We start from the raw sequence: 17,381 nt of genomic DNA, 5'->3' as shown, positions 1-17,381 counted from the left end.
TATTTTCTGCAGGATTACACTTGATAATGATCACTGAGTATTCCTACCAAAGTTTCAAGCAGCAGTTTAATAACATGTAGTCCTATGTGTACTACTCCTCGGCTATACAACTTTAATGAGGTCATTCAGTAATCCATTTAAAGACAATAAAGCTTGTCAGCAGGGTATCATTGTTGTAAGGCTTCTTTTTTTAATAATTTCAAAGACAAGCAGCATTCCCACCAGCTTCATAGATCTTTTATTAAACTTTCACGACTGATTTCTTTGCTGGTTGTATGTAATATCTGCTGCATTTAAAAAGAAAGGCTGCCTAGTATCAAAGAAAACAAAACCGGGTGCCTGGCGATCACAAACACTGAAGTGAGATATGATCACACAGCAATATTCCTCCAGAATAGAGGTGAGACAGGACAGAGCCGTCTCATCACTGCCAGCGATAAGAAGGTCACTATGACAAGGAACACAATCAGGAGGGCTAGACGGGGTGCTATTGACATGCATGGCACAGCAGCCTGATCGCTCTAATCCACACAGTGAGAGGCACAGACAGGGCAACAGCCGCACATCAAGGTCCTACTCATACTGTGCTAGCCACAGCATGTAGTACATTATGTTTACCAGTCAATCAACGCCACTAAGTATGTGTGTGTGTGTGTGTGTGTTTTACCACTGTAATCATGCTCGCATCTCTGCATTATAGTTTATTGTAGCCACTTTACTTAGCATTCTCTATGGGAACTGCTAATGTATTGACATTATACAGTTTAATCACTCCTTGTAACATACTGTATGCTCAGCTCCTAACTTTTGGAAGTCAGCTGACAAGTGAACTGGCATTAGAAAATAGTGGTAATGGTGTGTTCCATGAATGGCTTTTTATCATATCACATGATCTTCACCAGAAGATGTAGTTTGTTCAGATTTTTCTTTTTTTTGAACACTTTAAGAGGCTTTGATGTCCATGTTAGCTGGAACTGTGGGAATAGGATTGAAAACTCCAGAAGAGCTACTAAATGAACCCCGTGGTAAGACTGCATTCCTAACTGCTGTTTCCAAGGTCAGGAATGAACTTTGAACCTTGATAAAGATGGTTTTTTTGATATGGCTGTTGGTGTTGCAGCCACTGGCCATCAATGGCATTACTATAACACGACACAAGTGTGCATGCAACCTTTATAATGCTCTCATACCACATATGGGGAAATAGGATGGTTAGGTTAGCCGGCCATTATTGTGTGACGTGGTAAAGCCATGTCACACAATAATGCCATGCTAACAGCTCTGTGGGGCTGTACTCACAGACACAGTGTTGCTTTGAGCTAAATGATAACATCAGCATGCTAACATGCTAACGCTGACAATGCCACCATGCTAATGCTAAGCAGATGTATCTATGCATATGTCTATCATTATCTAAATAGCACTAAACATAAAGTTCATCTGAGGCTTATGGAAATGTCTATAGTTTTGCAGGTATTTAGTCAGAAACTGTAAGTAAGGGCCATTTGCATCTGCTGACTCCCAAGGGCTGAGGGGCTGTTGCTACTGTCGCGGGGTGATTGCTGTCTCTTTTCTTTGGGGACGGTGGGGGTCTGTGTGTGGGATGCTTCGCTGCTAGGGAGGGAAGGGCGCGGGGGTGGGGGTCTTCTGGCCTGACCTGGCCTGAGTGGCATTGCCTCCTGGGTGTGGGCCGACCTTCGGATCTGGGCTGTTGGGCCCTTCTGTCCGTGGGTGGGGTCCTTGCTGCCCCGGACCTGCTCCCTTGTAAGGGGGGGGGGGGGCTGGTGGTGCTCGGAGTGCTGCTGATTGTGGGGGAGCGGTGAGGTGGGGGGTTGGCAGTGGGGCTGCCGGAGGGGCCCCGGCGAGGACAGGGGATTGTTGGACTTTGGGTTGGGGCTGCACTGACCTGCCTCGGGAGTGTGTGGGGGTCTGGGGCACGGGGCTTTGGAGCCTCTGGGTCTGGGGCGGGTCTGCGCGCTGGGGGGGCTGGGCCCCCCTGGGCCCGTCCTGGGGATGGGCGGGGTTGTCGCTGACTCTGGGGTGCTGCCGGTGCTAGAGGGGCTCTTGCTATAAGCCCTGGGCTGGAGGGACCTGGCATCCTCCTGCTTAGGGGGGTGGGGGACGGGACTGAATAAATGATGGGGCCAGTCAGGAATCTGGTCTTCTAGCCTCCCTATGACCTCCTTCACCTTTCCCCCTTTGGTCATGTCTCACAACATACACCCTTAGGATCCTGGGGGGCGGGCAGCCTGCAGGGCGTTTGGGGGGTGGGGCTGCTTTATTGCGGCCTCGCACTTCTTCCTCCCTCACTGCCTGCCCCTCAATTTTAATTACACATTAGACACAGAGGGCTTGGGGGGTGGGAGGGGCACGATGGGAGGCTCCACTACCTGACAGTTGTGGGGTGCCTGTGTCACAACTACCCTCCAATTTTAGTTGCACCTTAGTTACCACACACATTATCTTTACTCCACCATACAACACTTCACAATCCATGACATGCATCCAACACAAAACAATACATTTACAGAGGCAGGCAGAGGGGTTGAAGGAGTGGGAGAGATTCTCATTGGCCTCGTGTCCTACCCCTGGAGCCCCGGGCGTTGGGGGTGCTGTGGGGTTGGTGACGGCCTTGCCTGATCTGGGGTGGGCTGGTGGGGGGTCGGGGCTCCCCTGACGTGGGGGCCCGCCCTTGGCCTAGGGTTCTGCGGACTCGGGCTTGTGGCCTTTGCTCATTTCTGGGCGGGTGGTGTGTCCCTGGGCCTGGGGGCCCGTTGTCTCCTCTCCTCGCCTGGGCCCTCTTCGGCAGAGGTGAGGCTCCCGCTGCTTCCCCCTGCCAGCTCTCTCACGGTGGGGGCATTCGGGAGTCTCTGGGGCGCATGACTGGTGTTGTCGGGGTAGGTTTTGGTGCTCCTCCTTGGGGGTGCTTGACTGGGGGGGCTGGGCCCCTGTCCAGGGATGAGATCAGCCTTGGGGGCTGCTGTCACTGCCTGCACTGTAGGGAGGGATGCCTCTGGCTGGGCTGGGGGACCGTTGGCCTGGTTCTCCCGCGTTATCGCTCCCTGGCGGTAGCAAGCTTCCCGGCACGGCTTTCTGCTGTTCTTCCTTGGGGCGGGGTACAGCTTTCCCCTGGACATGCGGTCTGGGGTCCTTTGTGCTTTGGGGGGTCACAGGGTGTCCTGGCTTCTGGGGGTGGGGGTCTCTGCGCGGGTTGATCCAATTGCGGATGGTGAGGCCGCGGTGGGATTGTGGGGCGATTGTCGATGCATCTTGATGCATTATACTTTTTCCCTGGGCAGGGTCTCTGGATGGCTGCTGGGCGTTTAGTTTGTGCATTGGGGTCCGGGGGAGGCATCTCCTCGTTGGCTTGGAGGGACCTGTTTGCGTTCCTGTTTTGCTTCGTTGGCCTCGGATCCGTGCTTGCCCATTTCTCTGTCAGCCAGTTGTTGGACCCCTCTGGATACTGAGGTATATAGTTAGTTTTCGGGATGTGCAGTGTGGGTGCGGGGCAGGGCTGTGCTCCGGGTTGTTCTGGGATTGTGCCTGGAGTTCTCGGCCCTTGATGGGTGGGTGGGTTGTTGGTGGCATGCAGCTGAGCTAGTTGATTTTGCCTCGTTGCTGGTTTGGCTGGTGTTGCATGGCGGCCGGGGGGCGCGCTGGGCATGGGGGATGTCGGCTGGCGCCGGCGGCCTTAGTTTTTTCCGGCGGTTGGGGGGACGGTGGGCTTTTATTGGCGGGTGCATGGTGACCTGTGCGGCGCGTTTGCTGCCGGGCCGGGACTTGCTGCTGGTGTTTCTCTCCGCTGGCTTTCGCTGTCGTGTTGTTCCGTTTGCTCTCTCTCATTTGCCCGACCTCGCACGCAGGATTCGCGGGGGGCTGCTGGGCATGGGTGTCGCCGTGCTCGCGCAGTTGGGCTCGTCACTTGTGCATTGGTGTTGATGATTGCGTGGCATTTGGGCATTGTGGTTGTTTGCTGCGCGGCGGTGGGGTGCTGGATGGAGGGGGCCACTGGTCTATGTTGTGTCCGCGCCGCGGTCGGTCCGGGCGCTGCTCTTCCTATTTTGCGTTCCGTCGGCATTACGTTGTCAACTGGCATTTGGGTCGGGGTCTTCTTCATCGCGGTGCATCTGGGAGTCTTTGTTTTTTTTTGATTTGATTTATTCTTTTTCTTTCTTCCACCCCTATTGGCTGCTGGGGTTCTTGCCTGCCTGTTATAGTCGTGGCGTCCCACTCTCACTAACAACTACATTCTTTAACAGGCTTATGCGCACACACATGTACACACACACACATACAGACACATTCACCCACACGCACACAGACACACACAGACACACACAGACACACACAGACACAAACAAACTTAGGTTGTCCCTGGTAGAACTATTCCTGATGCCTTTCTTTCAGTTACTTATTTAAATTAATTATTATTCCAGCTCTCGTGGCTGTGTTGTGTTGCTTATTTAGTGTGTGTGACTGTTTCTTGTTTTCATTGTTCTCTTAGTTGTCTTAATATGTCATTAATATGTCAGCTGTTTATTGCTGCTGTTCGGCTGGTTGTCTTTTACTATTATTATTATTTTTATTGTTTTTTTTGTTTGTGTTTGTTTGTTGTTGTTTTTCTCCTCCCCAAGCCCCCCTCTCTGTTCTATTGCAGGTTTCGTTGCCTTCTGCAATTGGTGTTTCCCACAGCTTTTCCCTGTTGTCCCCACCCTCCATCCCCCTTTCCCCCTTCTCTTGCAGGTGTTGTCCTTTCTCTGTGCTGTCTGTTTGTGCCCCCCCATCCCCGTGTCTGCCCCCCTGTCCGGCCCGGTGACAAATCAATACATAATTAAATAAATAATAAAACAGACAAAGGAGTATTTTAATACTCTCTTGTTAAAGTAAAATCTGTCTGGCACAATATGGTATCCAGGTCATTATACTCTATACCAGGCTGCTGGGCAGGACAGGTTTAAAAAAAAAAAAAAAAAAAAAAAAAAAAAAAAAAAAAAAAGAAAAAAAGAAAAAAAAAGAAACTGTAAGTAAATGATTGAATAAATTGATCAAAAGATGCCACTAAGTGAAAAGTTAAGGGATACCCAAAGTTATTCAAATGTTAATCCTCTAGGCACCATGGGTATCTATACCAAATTTTTATAGCAATCCATCCTAAAGTTGTTGAGATATTTCAGTTTGAACCAAAGTGGTGTACTAACCAACTGAGAGACAGAAAACAGACATTTAGTCAGGCTTTGTGATAAATTGAGCGTCTGTATATTGTCAAATACAGTCGCCTCCAAAATTATTGCAAATTCCTTTGGTTTTGTTTGTCATTTGGGTTTAAGATCAAAAGATGAGTATGAGTCAAGAGTTCAGAATTTCAGCTTTTATTTCCTGGTATTCACATCTAGATGTGTTAAACAACTTAGGACATATCACCGTTTGTATTAGATCACAGCATTAAGATCTGCTGTGATCTAACGAAAGTATGGGAACATGTGACTGACAGATGTTTTTTGTTGCTGAGATGTTGCCTTTTAGGTTGATTGTCCAAACATTAAATAGCTCTGCATGACTAGTCTAAGTTTTCATCCTTGGTTCAAACCTATTAAGACTGCATTTGTTGCGGTGGCAGCCCGGCTGTTGGTGAGTGAGTGTGAGTTTTTCCTTTTCCTCCTTCGCATCCTGGTTTCTCCTGTGTCTCCTCTCTCTCCCTCTGTGTGCTCTCTCCCTCTCCGCCCCGGAGCCCGGCTGGTTATCCACACCTGCGTCTCATCAACCTCCATCTCCGACCGCCGCACCTGCCAGCTATCAGCCTCATCTCGACCAGTATTTCTACCCCGCCTCTCCGCTCCATCCTCGCTTGATCGTCGTAGCTCCAGACTTGGTGCCACAGCCTCACTCAAGCTTTTAATGAACCTTTTCGTCTCCTGTCACCCTGTACTAACCCTGTCTGTCTGTTTCCTCCCGCCAGGGCCACTCACCTCTGCCTCCCCGTTCGGCCAGCCGGGCTCGCCTACCTGCCTCCCTCGCTCCCCGCCGGACCGCCAGCCACTGCATTCTTCCCTCCTCGGCCTCCAGCCCCCCTCGGCCCTCTCGCCTGAACCCCTCCTGCTCCGCCAGCTCCTCGGTCCCCCACGCCCATGTCTGCCGGTGCCCATCTTCCCCCCTTTCTCCAGCCCCTCTTCATCCCCTTTTTCCCCTCAATAATCCTCTTTAGAAACCTGAAGCGTTGCGTTTGGGTCCGTTCTGTCCATAACCATCACAGCATTTCCTGTTAAAGAGGCTAAACCAACATGAAGACCAGAGAGCTGTCTATGGGAGAAAACCTCACTGTCAAGCTGAGAAAAGAAGGAAAATCGACCAGGGCCATTGGACAAACATTGGGCAGAGCAAGCACAATAATTTGGAATGTCCTGAAAAAGAAAAACTACTGGTGTACTGAGCAACAGACGTCGAACAGGTTGGTTTGAACCAAGGATGAAAACGTAGACTAGTCATGCAGAGCTATTTAATGTTTTGACAATCAACCTAAAAGGCAACACCTGGGCAACAAGAAACATCTGTCAAGTCACATGTTCCAATAGTTTTGCTCACTTGAAAAATGGGTGGGTTCAAACAACGGGTGGTATGTCCTGAGTTTAACAAATCTAGATGTGAATACCACGAAACGAGAGCTGAAATTCTGAACTCTTGTCTCATACTGATCTTTTGATCTTAAACACAAATGTCTTCAGTGAACAACAAAAACAAAGGAATCTGCCTTACCATTCCAATACTTTTGGAGGGGACTGTATAAAATATTGTATATAAATAAGATATGTAAATAAAATATATTGTCAGTGTTTTACTAACCTTGACGAGGCAGGAGTTGGTCACCACCTGTTTGGGGTCCACTACGTCCACTAGTGGTTCCTTCATGGCCACATTACGGATACAGGTCATGTCAAAGCCATACACATTCTCCCACCCTGATAAACACAGCATCATTGAGTTACTTTGACACCATGTTTTCTGTTAGTCTTTGTAAATTGCAAACACATGACAGGACTTCTTTCCAAGTTTCTATTCCATTTTCTAGGGTGGGAAAAGCCAAAGGACATGTAAACAGTTGGTGTGCAGCTGTAAAACAATACAAGTCGGGGTCTTACTCACAGAGTTTCTCAGAATGATATATGACCTGGAGTTAGACCTCCTGTCAAATACAATACAATTTTCATTTTGACGGATGAAAGTCACATAGTAATCGGGGATGATTTGTAAACATGAGCCTCCTTGAATGCAGCCTCCACTCCTGCCTTGGAAATCCTTGCTGCTGTTACTAAATCATTCCATACATTATTTATTAAGCTCCTTAAGATAGTGTGTTAGCAAACATCTCTTTCATGACCCAAAAAGAGAGAGCTACTTGGGTGTGCGTCAGAGAGCTGGTGATAATGAACAGGTCACAAACTCCCAGGGACTTTGTAATGTAGTGTATTTGCATTTCTTGCTGGCTACTTGTAAAGTCAGTGTGCAGCATAGAGTAGCGCTAATGACTACAGGATGCTCTTAGAGTACTGAAGTGCTTCATAAGGTCACTTCTAACTCAGTCTAAAGGTCGTCTTGGGCCCTCTGCCTGGAGAGAAATATGTGGTGGTCAATATGTGCACTTGTCTCACCACTCGTCTCAGTCTGACTATATGGAAACTTTACAAATGCAGAATAATGGCAGACTGAATTGAAGTATCCAGATACCATAGGAAAGCTTTGCAATGCTGTCAGCCAGTGCGATATGACTTTCTTGGTGCATTGGTGTGGTTGTATTATTTCCCAGATGTATGGGGGAGTGTGAGTAGGAGGTGTGCTGTCTATTGTTCTGTTTGTTGTCATCTGGGGTGTGCACTGGCCTAACACTGAGTTTGGTGCTGCTTTGTGTCCAGCATCAAAACATCGCCCACAGTCCTCCTGGCAGGTTTAGAGTGGGATGATACAGAGATGGAGAGGCTTGTTGACTTATAATATCAATTATCGCCCCCAGTGTTGCGCCTGTGGAAAAGTTCAAAATCGTTTGCAGAGCTGGAAAAGGTTGTGTATGAGCCCACAATTTTGTGAGCACGACATCGAGGTGTGTGTTCATTTGCAATGTAGAGACATAATCCTGGTTATAGCCACCAGAGAGCTACACAGAATACACCAGGTACAGTTCCATTTCACAGTCCAGGTTAGTAAGGGTGCGAATTATACCATGACAACCGCGGGGGTGGCGGGGGGTCTAATTTTTTTCCAGGTCAAAAAGAAAACCTAGTACAGAGCAGGCGTCGGCTTTAGAAAACTAAAATCTTACAATGCTTAATATCCTTGCTTATATAACTAATGTGTGCAGTCTGTAGATGATGATAAATCTAATTCATTACACCAGTTAATGGTTGCCCCATACCACATGGCAACATTTGTAGTCAGAGCACTATTCTACTCAAAACTGTACACACAACAGTAGACCATCAGGACCGCTCAAAACAGGCCCACACAATGTTGACTCTATCATAAAATACTGTCTGCATTATCATATCTAATTCCTAATTCTTATCATTTCAAGTTTTAAGTTTCAAATTGTTTTTGCGAATATTTCCTTTGCTCTTGCTCATGTTGACTGTGAATGCAATCTAATCTGCGTTCATACAGTTTTGGGGAATTGGGAATTTTTGAGCCTCTGTAAATAATGTTAAACAGTACTGTACTGAGTCCTGTCTAGACCTGCTTTATATAAAAAGTGCAATGAGATGCCTTTTGTTATGAATTTGCGCTACTTAAATATAACTGAATATCTTTGAAATAACAAACATGGATTTTAACATTTACCTAGTCAGGTAAAACTCCTGAATTCCACAATGAAAAAAAATATCATGCATCTTGTAGAAAGACGCGCAAAATACTACTTTATAAATGAAATAATAAACTCTATATTTATGTCAAGATGTGTAGGAATAACCAATCCTCATTTTCAAAGCTAATGCCAAGCACCAGTGTTGGCTAATAAAATAAAATATGAAATGATATAATGGTAATGAAATGAAAGGGTGGGCTATCAGCTAGCTAACACCACATAGCTCATTTTAAGTCTTAAACTCTGAAGGTAAGTTAAGTGTATTAAAGAAGCTAGATAGCTAACTACTGACATTATAACTTACAGAGTTTCCACTGGCATGTGGTGGACTAGACTGGATCAGCTGCTCTGCGAGTGATTTGGGCAAAGACGTTCAACGTCAAGGTTAGGTTAGGCATAATATTGGGAAAAATATTGTAATATTTAGAATGACAGGTAAGAAACACCCCCCTGAACTGCTGATGGGGTTCAAGCCTTAATTAGGGGGTCAAACCCCCTAATCCACCCCGTAATTCGAGCCATCCAGGTTCAGGTAATACACACATCCAGCCTGTATTTACATACAGTCTACGATCCAGCCCCACATACGTACACACTCTCACGCTGAACTTACAATGCACTTTGAAGTCTTTGTACTGCCTGTCCTCTATGGCCACCACATACAGAGAGGCCCGGTCAGGAAACATTAATCCACCGGGTTTCTGTTTGACAAACGAGGCAAGGAAATAACTCAGCAATTAATCCTGAACACATTATAAAAAGTCTACATTATAGAGTTGGTGACATTTCATTCCTCAGCCATTGTTTCAGTAGAGCTGCTCTTGAAGTATTAAACTACAGGACTATAACTATTATTTAGAAAAGATAATAATATGAGGTAGTAGTTAATAATGTAACAATCCTCTTAACTTTATTGACTTCTTATGAATATAATAAAATTTCCAATAAAGTTACCTTATCCCTGGTTTTAGCTGTAGCATCATAGCTAAACTATTATTTTAAAGGAGTGGTTTCCAACCTGGGGTTTGGGACCCCCATTAGGGGTTGCAAGATAATTTTGAGGGGTCCTGAGATGGATGAAATGAAAACCAAAGTCTGCCACAAATCCACAAAAATCCCAAATCATTGTAAAATGGAAAATTCTGGTATAGCCTATTTGAACTTGATGTATTTCCCATAAATGTGGCCATTCGGACTCTAAGGGTCACACAAATGCACACGAATGTTTGAGTTAGAATCTCTTAATTAGGACTTAATACCTCAGAACTCAAAATCTATCTCAATAATGGCAAAACCACTTAATAATAATAAGAACAAAAATGTTTCTTTATGTGGCAGTAATGGGCTTCAATATATAATTACACAAATTAGAAAACAACATATTTATGCTACATAAGTTTTTTCAGACCTTGATACAGTTTCCTTTTTTTTTTTTCATGGTTATTACAGTGATGGTTTATTTTGAATATTTGATACTGCTATTATTGCAGTATAAACCTACATACAATATCATCTCTATATGCACATCAACGCGCACACACACACACACTCTCTCTCTCTCCACACATCATACCAGCCACTTGTCCCTCGCAAAGATGACGGTGTTGAGCATGGATTCATAGAAGAGGCAGTAGCCCATCCACTCAGATATTATGATGTCAACCTTCTCAACAGGAAGCTCCACCTCCTCTACCTTGCCTTTGAAGATGGTGATCACTGCAACACACAACATATATATTTTAAGTCATAACCAATGCTCAAGAAAGTGTCTTTACTAACACAAAAATGTAGGAATGATAATGCCTAAAATGTGCATGACATGTTGAAAAGCAGATTTCATTTCACATCAATACAGCAATGACACACATATAATATGTGACAAAAAGGACATGTCTTATAAGATATTATATAATATACAGTATTTTGATGGAATACATCCAAATCTTTTAAGGTTCAACTGTAGAACTGTCTTTTGCCATTTTATAAAGTATCGCAATACAATGGAAAAGAATAAAGACTTAACTATCTGATAAGGTCCTAAATAAGGTGATAAACCACTGGAAACAAAGAGGTACTGTATTACATCACCATGTGGAAGAAAGAAACTGGTGTGAACATTTGAAAGTAAGAAACTCTGAGTGGTGACACATCAGTTATGTGCTTCCATGGCAGCCATGGTGATCTTATAGAAATCAGCCCAGCTGGATGGGATCTTTGCCCTGTTGGAGATTAGCTGACTTCAGCTTTGTTTGTTCCGCCTTGGCAAGACGTTATTGAAGAGTTTCCCTGGTGACACAAGTGTCTGTCAGAATGACATGTGAACTGTTACTCCAGCTGGTGATTGCTCCCTGTTTATTCACAGTCTAAAACTCAGAGTGAACACAGAGTTAACTCTCTTTTCAATTACTTGTGCATACTTGATATTCATAGGTTTATGGCTACGACATTGCCTGACAGGGTGGTTTATGGAGCTATTATTAGATGCACAGTCAGTAGTTTGCAGTAAATGTGTTTTCAAAGTTACAGATGATGAAAGGCATATGCTTTGAAGTTACATAAGTTGGAAGCATGTGCGCACAGGTGAATACAAATGAGCCAGTCGAGTGCAGAATGGAATGATAAACAGAATGGATGTGGATCAGAATTAGACCATTCTCACAGATGAACAATCATTCAAAATTTGAGCGGTGGGATACCCATGACCACTACACTTCTTCTTCTACTTACGCATACTTTCCAGCCTTCCCTCCCTCCTCTTCATTCTCTATGCCTATCGCAGCTATAACCTAGTTTTTAAGAAGTGCAGTGGCATAAGAATGGAGAGAGGAGAGGCAGCTGCAGCTCTTACCACTGTCGAGGTGGTTGGACTTGATGATCCTCTCCGAGTACTCTGATATACTGGAACATTCAATCTGGCAGAAAAAAAAGACAAAAATATGCATACTGCAAATTCAACTGCAAAGACGAGACAAAAAATAACTGTCCATCTTTGAGCAAAAATAAACTCTCCGCGCATTGGAACAGAAGAGTTCTTCAACTTTACTGTATCAGGCCCAATCAGTATTTGTTGACCAAGGAGATTTCAAGAACATCCCGTTCTGACACAAATGATGTTATTCCTTTTAGTGCCCCTTCTATTAAGGGCACTCATTTATAACGATTAAATCTCAACATTTTAAGTCTATCCATGTTTTTTGTTACATTACGTGTCTCTAATTAAGAAGCATTCTGACACTTTATGTAAAAGTACTAATAGAGCAATGTTGAAATACTCCGTAACAAGTAAAAGTCTTGCATGAGAAATTGTACTGAAGTTAAAGTACAAAGGTATTTGCAGCAACATGTACTTGTCTCACAGTAAAAGTACTTGTTTCCTCCCTGTAACATTATTCACATGTTAACACTGATGTATCAGTGTGTAATGTAAGTAGTGTAATTACTGTTGGTCAAGGTTTTGCAAGTTTTAACTTCTTTATGTACAGCTACGCAGTTTAGTGGTTGAGTGGTTCCTGACCTATGGGTTGAACCCCTTCCAAAGGGTCACAAGAGCAATCTAGTGGTGGACTGGACTGGATCAGCTGCTCTGCGAGTGATTTGGGCAGAGACGTTCAACGTCAAGGTTAGGAAATGGTATGGTCCATTTTAGGGGTGTCTGAAATCGTATTTCAAGATTCTTGAATATAAGGCATAATATTGGGAAAAATAGTGTAATATTTTATATATATATACAGGTAAGAAAGACCCCCCTGAACTGTTGATGGGGATCAAGCCTTAATTAGGGGGGCTTGATGAGGAAAAGAAGAAAAAACAAAAGTACATAGTGTAAATAAGACCATGCAAGCAGTTACGAGTGGAAATCACTCTTTGTGGACCGGCGTGCAACTCATAGACATCTGAAATGACTCACACTCTCACTACTTCGTTATGAGAAGTCAAAGGCCAAAGAGGATCGAGACCACTGGCTTAATCTTGAACAATGTGTTCTATTGCATAGGCTTATTCGTTTTTTTTCTTTATTAATCTGAAAAGTCACTGTAGCTGTCTAGTAGTTGATTAAAAGATCCTACCGACATTTAGCATAAAATGGAAAAACTCAAAATTGTACTTAAGTTTTGTACTTATTTACTTTCCACCACTGCTAAAAACAGAGGCATCCTGTTAGATGCTACCAGGATGCTTTCCTCCCCTAGAAGTTCTGTGGAAGAGTGACAATCATGTACAGTATTTCCCATGTGTGGCCCAGTTCCTTGACTGATTTCGAAGTCCAGAATTCAATCTTTATTTTTGATTTCAGCAAGAATGTCTGTCCAATGCTGCAGACACTTTATTGGGCACTCTCTGTGGATGGTTTCCAATCCAGGCTTGAATAAAACACCATAGGTCCATACCCGGTTAGCAAACCTGAAAGAGTATTTTAGTTGCTTATGACTCAGTGATTTATTTCTTTATATAAAAGACTGCAAAATGGAAAACTGGACAGCTGGATCTTTTTTGTCATTAGCCTTTTTCCTGTCTGCAGCATTTGATAGGAATACGTAGGTTTTTATCACTTACAGTATGTTTGTGACTTTTGAGCCTGACAGCAGCATTTAAATAGCATGGGAGGGATTATCATCTGACATTGTGCACTGACATTAATTTAACATTGCACAAAGTGTCCTGGAGTCAAGCTGAAAATAGTGGCCAATAAAAGAATATTAAGGGATAGAATTTACAAGGTGACCAGCCTCTGTGCCAGTTTCTGAAATGCTGCCAGGGCATCTTACTTCAAGTAATTGACGTGAAGATTAGTCACTGCTCAACTGCAACCAGCCATTTAGCCCTGACAGGATCTTCAACTTTTACTTTCATTACTCTTTTGGCATTTCAAATAATTTTAAATATCCTTACCCCACTGCTTTTGTCTTTATCCCATTTCTCTCCTCCTGAAATATCTGTCACATTTTACTCCATGCCCTCACTTTTCTTTTCTGTCCTCTATTTTTTGGATTCCTGAGCTCCTGGCTTAGCATATTTTGTACACTGAGTGTAGATTTTTCACCAGACACTCTGCTCCACCTACCCGGGGACTCGTTTGTCAGAGGTGTGCAGACTTATTCGTGCCGCAAGAGTTCCATCTGGACGTAACAAAGAAGATGACTCTGGATCGTAAAAAGGCAATGCCAGGCTCAGACCTTTGTAGATAGGGCAAGCTGTGCCTCGAAACAGGGGCTTTTATTTTAGAGGCGGGAACTGATAACACTTGCTCTAAAAGCAACATGCCAACTGTGAAATAGACAAATTATGAGATATCATCTTAGATATTTCTCTTTTTTTGCTTCTGAGGTCTTTAGTTTCCCCGCTGAGCATGTTTACAGGATGCAGCAACATGACATTAGCACTGCCTCCCTGGGGCAGCCCTAACCTCGGCTGCCCATTAGTGGAGGAGCGGTCAGGAAGCTCCTGGTGGTACATGTCACCACTAACAACAATGATGCACCTGCTCATTAAAGCCAGACGTAAACAAACAGTAATGCACCAGGTGCGCGTGCACTTACAGGCGCATGTGTGCTGCTGTTAGTTCGTGATAATAGGTGCTGCCAATGTTTCCTCATCTCTTTCTGAATCTCTGTGAGAAGAGACAGCCATTAGCCATGTGTCCATCAGAGTCATGCTTCAGGGAGAGTACTGGGGCCTCGAGGCATGTTTAGAGTCAACACACCTCACACCGTGCCTCTTGCACCTCTCACTAGTGTCAGGGATAGTCCCTGTCACTGTAGTCGGCCCTGTGGGCTCCCACTAGCGGAGACACAGCAAATACAAGTTTCTAACTTGCCCAGGCATCACGGAACTTCTTCCCTCTGTCTGAGCTCTCAACCTATGAGCCATACAGTAAATTGGAAATGAGACCAGAGCCAAACTGTTAAAAGCACTCAGTGTTATTTTTATTCCACTTCATCCTAATCCTTTTTTATTGCTAGAGGGCAGAAATGCTACAATAAACCCAAGCTTTGATAAATTAGTACGAAACAACTAGCTAACATTTAGCAAATGCCTGCCCAATGTTACATCCAGGAGAAAAAGAGCAGTATGAGCAAGCATCTCCTTGGAGTCCTTCTGCTCCTGTGAATAGTGGGTGTTGCATTCAGTGTAACACCTTCTGGCTCATTTATGGTCTATCAACTACGTTTAATGGAAAGCTAAAACCTGCTCGGCACGTCACTAGACTATATCACTATATCTATTTACATACTGTACAGTACACACACAATTAGTTTGATAAAACTAAACTGGCGTTATCATTAGTTATTATTATTATTATTATTATTATTATTATTATTATTATTATCAAGCTGCTATCATCTCACCTGCATCATCATCTCATCATCATCTTCATCAAAATCTTCCCAAATCTTCCTCTATTTTAAAAAAAAAAACTGTTGGCAGACTGTAGAAGTGAAGTGTCATGATTAGAGAGGATGCAGACACTATAATAAACTCACGGAAATTCTGTGTAATTTGAGAAAAAGTACATCTTCTATAGTCATGTTAAATAACAACACAAAAAGGTTGGATTTGCTACTGTAGGCTCTTTTTTGAGAAAAAAAATCTTAACGTCTTAAAAGTGTCAAAATCTAGTGAGAATATTGTTAAAGTTTGGCTTGCTACATGTACAGTTTTACACAACAAACACTCATTTACTTTGACTCTTTTGTCTTTAGCTTTTACTTGTAATACAGAGAGCTGTATCTAAACTACAAGACCCTTCGACACCCGTGAATAAGACCCAAAATAATTCATAGAGCCCTTGTGGTCCGAGGTTGGATCAGATCTTGCCAATATGTACTGCAAACAAGCACCTGAGCCTGCCCAACACACATGAAACCACCCTTGGTGCCCTTTCCCATGATGATTTGCTTTCGGAGTTGCTTTTGGTGTTTGGACATGATATACTTACACTGCCTCTCTGCGATTTCATGCAGGTAGCATACAATATGTATGTGGGAAGTGAAGTTGACGCTCATGGTTTTATATCAGGGGTTTTTGAGAGCTGGAATGATTTAACCACACCATACACACAAATGATTTAATGTAGCCTACTTGTTGGTGTTTATTTTAAATCCCACATACTGCTCTCCTGTTGGCAACCATTACCCATATTGCTACATGTCAGCAAAGTTTAACGGACACTATCCCTGCAAATAACATTAGCTCTAGCAATCTTTTGCTTTGCTACGGAATTCTTTTAAGTGCATATAAGTCTATGATATTTCCATACTGTTGGACAAAACTATTCATAATAAATAAAAAAACAAAAGATGAACTTCTGGGGCGGCACGGTGGTGCGGTGGTTAGCACTGTCGCCTCACAGCAAGAAGGTCGTGGGTTCTGTGTGGAGTTTGGATGTTCTCCCCGTGTCTGCGTGGGCATTAAAACATGCAGGCTAGGTTGATTGGTTACCCTAAATTGTCCTTAGGTGTGAGTGTGAGCGTGAGTGGTTGTTTGTCTATGTGTGGCCCTGCGATGGACTGGTGACCTGTCCAGGGTGTACCCTGCCTTGCGCCTGATGTCAGCTGGGATTGGCTCCAGCCCCCCCGCAACCCTGTACGCAGGATAAGCGGTTGACGATGGATGGAAGATGAACTTCTGCTTTAATATACATGAGTTTTGTTTTAATTTTAATTATTTATTGATGGGGTAGAAATGTGGGATATTAAATGTGGGCTCATGATTATTTGGCTGTACAGACAGTATAGAAAGCATCGCCAAAGAGTCTGTTATGGGTACTCTGTGGATCCAGAATAGAGGTTATCACTTTCCTTTTTTATGTTATGAGATCCGTATGACAGAGTGGTGTTCTTGTTGGCCCAGAGCCTGGTCCTTCCACCTCACGAGCCCATATTTTACGCAGAGCTTCATAAGCTTTAGGTATGATAAAGGTGCTGGTCTGTGGGGCACAGCTCAAACTAAAAGCATCTCAATCGAAGGTGAACTAAGTCCCTGAAATATTTCTCCCATTCCTATTTATGTGGATAAAGTCCCTGACAGCTGTAACACAAGTGTGAGGTAAAGCACATAGTGAAGTGATATTTCAGTTTTAAGTGCGATGACAGCGATAGTTAAACTGAGTGAGACGGCAGAAGATGGAAGGAAGTCCCATACACACATATACACATAATGTCAACCAGTAGCTCAGAACAAGTCTCTTGGCAATTCCAAGTTAATCATTCCTACCCTCAAGCAAATATATGCTGTCTGGAGCCACCGTACAAAAATAAGTTCCACGTGGTTATCCCAAGCTAATGGTGTGTATCCAGCATGTATTCTCAGACATGCCCTGACTAGCAATTACTTCTGCTCCAGTAGACGATAACAGAAAGAGCTCTGAAATCTTTACGGCACAGCCTGTCAGCCTGCGTGAGAGTCCACGCACTTTCACCTGCCTGTCAGACCAGATATTCCTTGAAGATTATAGGGAGGCCTGGCGAACAAATGGTTAAAATGTATGTACAGATCCACAGAGAAACAGTCATATTTATATAAGTATGCACAC

General features: G+C 43.9%; 1 protein-coding gene across 1 annotated transcript in view; it reads right to left on the bottom strand.

Moving 5' to 3' along the window:
* Positions 1-17,381, bottom strand: part of LOC119893099 (protein arginine N-methyltransferase 8-B) — a 35,883-nt gene that overhangs the window by 11,478 nt on the left and 7,024 nt on the right. The window contains exons 4-7 of the mRNA XM_038705032.1: positions 11,697-11,760; positions 10,422-10,564; positions 9,462-9,549; positions 6,838-6,953 (exon numbers count right to left, since the gene is read on the bottom strand). Of these exons, the coding sequence (XP_038560960.1) occupies positions 6,838-6,953; positions 9,462-9,549; positions 10,422-10,564; positions 11,697-11,760 (411 nt within the window). The remainder of the gene's footprint in view (positions 1-6,837; positions 6,954-9,461; positions 9,550-10,421; positions 10,565-11,696; positions 11,761-17,381) is intronic.

Source organism: Micropterus salmoides, unplaced genomic scaffold (assembly GCF_014851395.1).
Source record: "Micropterus salmoides isolate LMB-PRFRI ecotype aquatic unplaced genomic scaffold, ASM1485139v1 Ms_hic_scaffold_8, whole genome shotgun sequence".
Classification (NCBI taxonomy): domain Eukaryota; kingdom Metazoa; phylum Chordata; class Actinopteri; order Centrarchiformes; family Centrarchidae; genus Micropterus; species Micropterus salmoides.
Note: the sequence above shows the minus strand (reverse complement) of the source record. Positions and strands in the feature narration are given on the sequence as shown.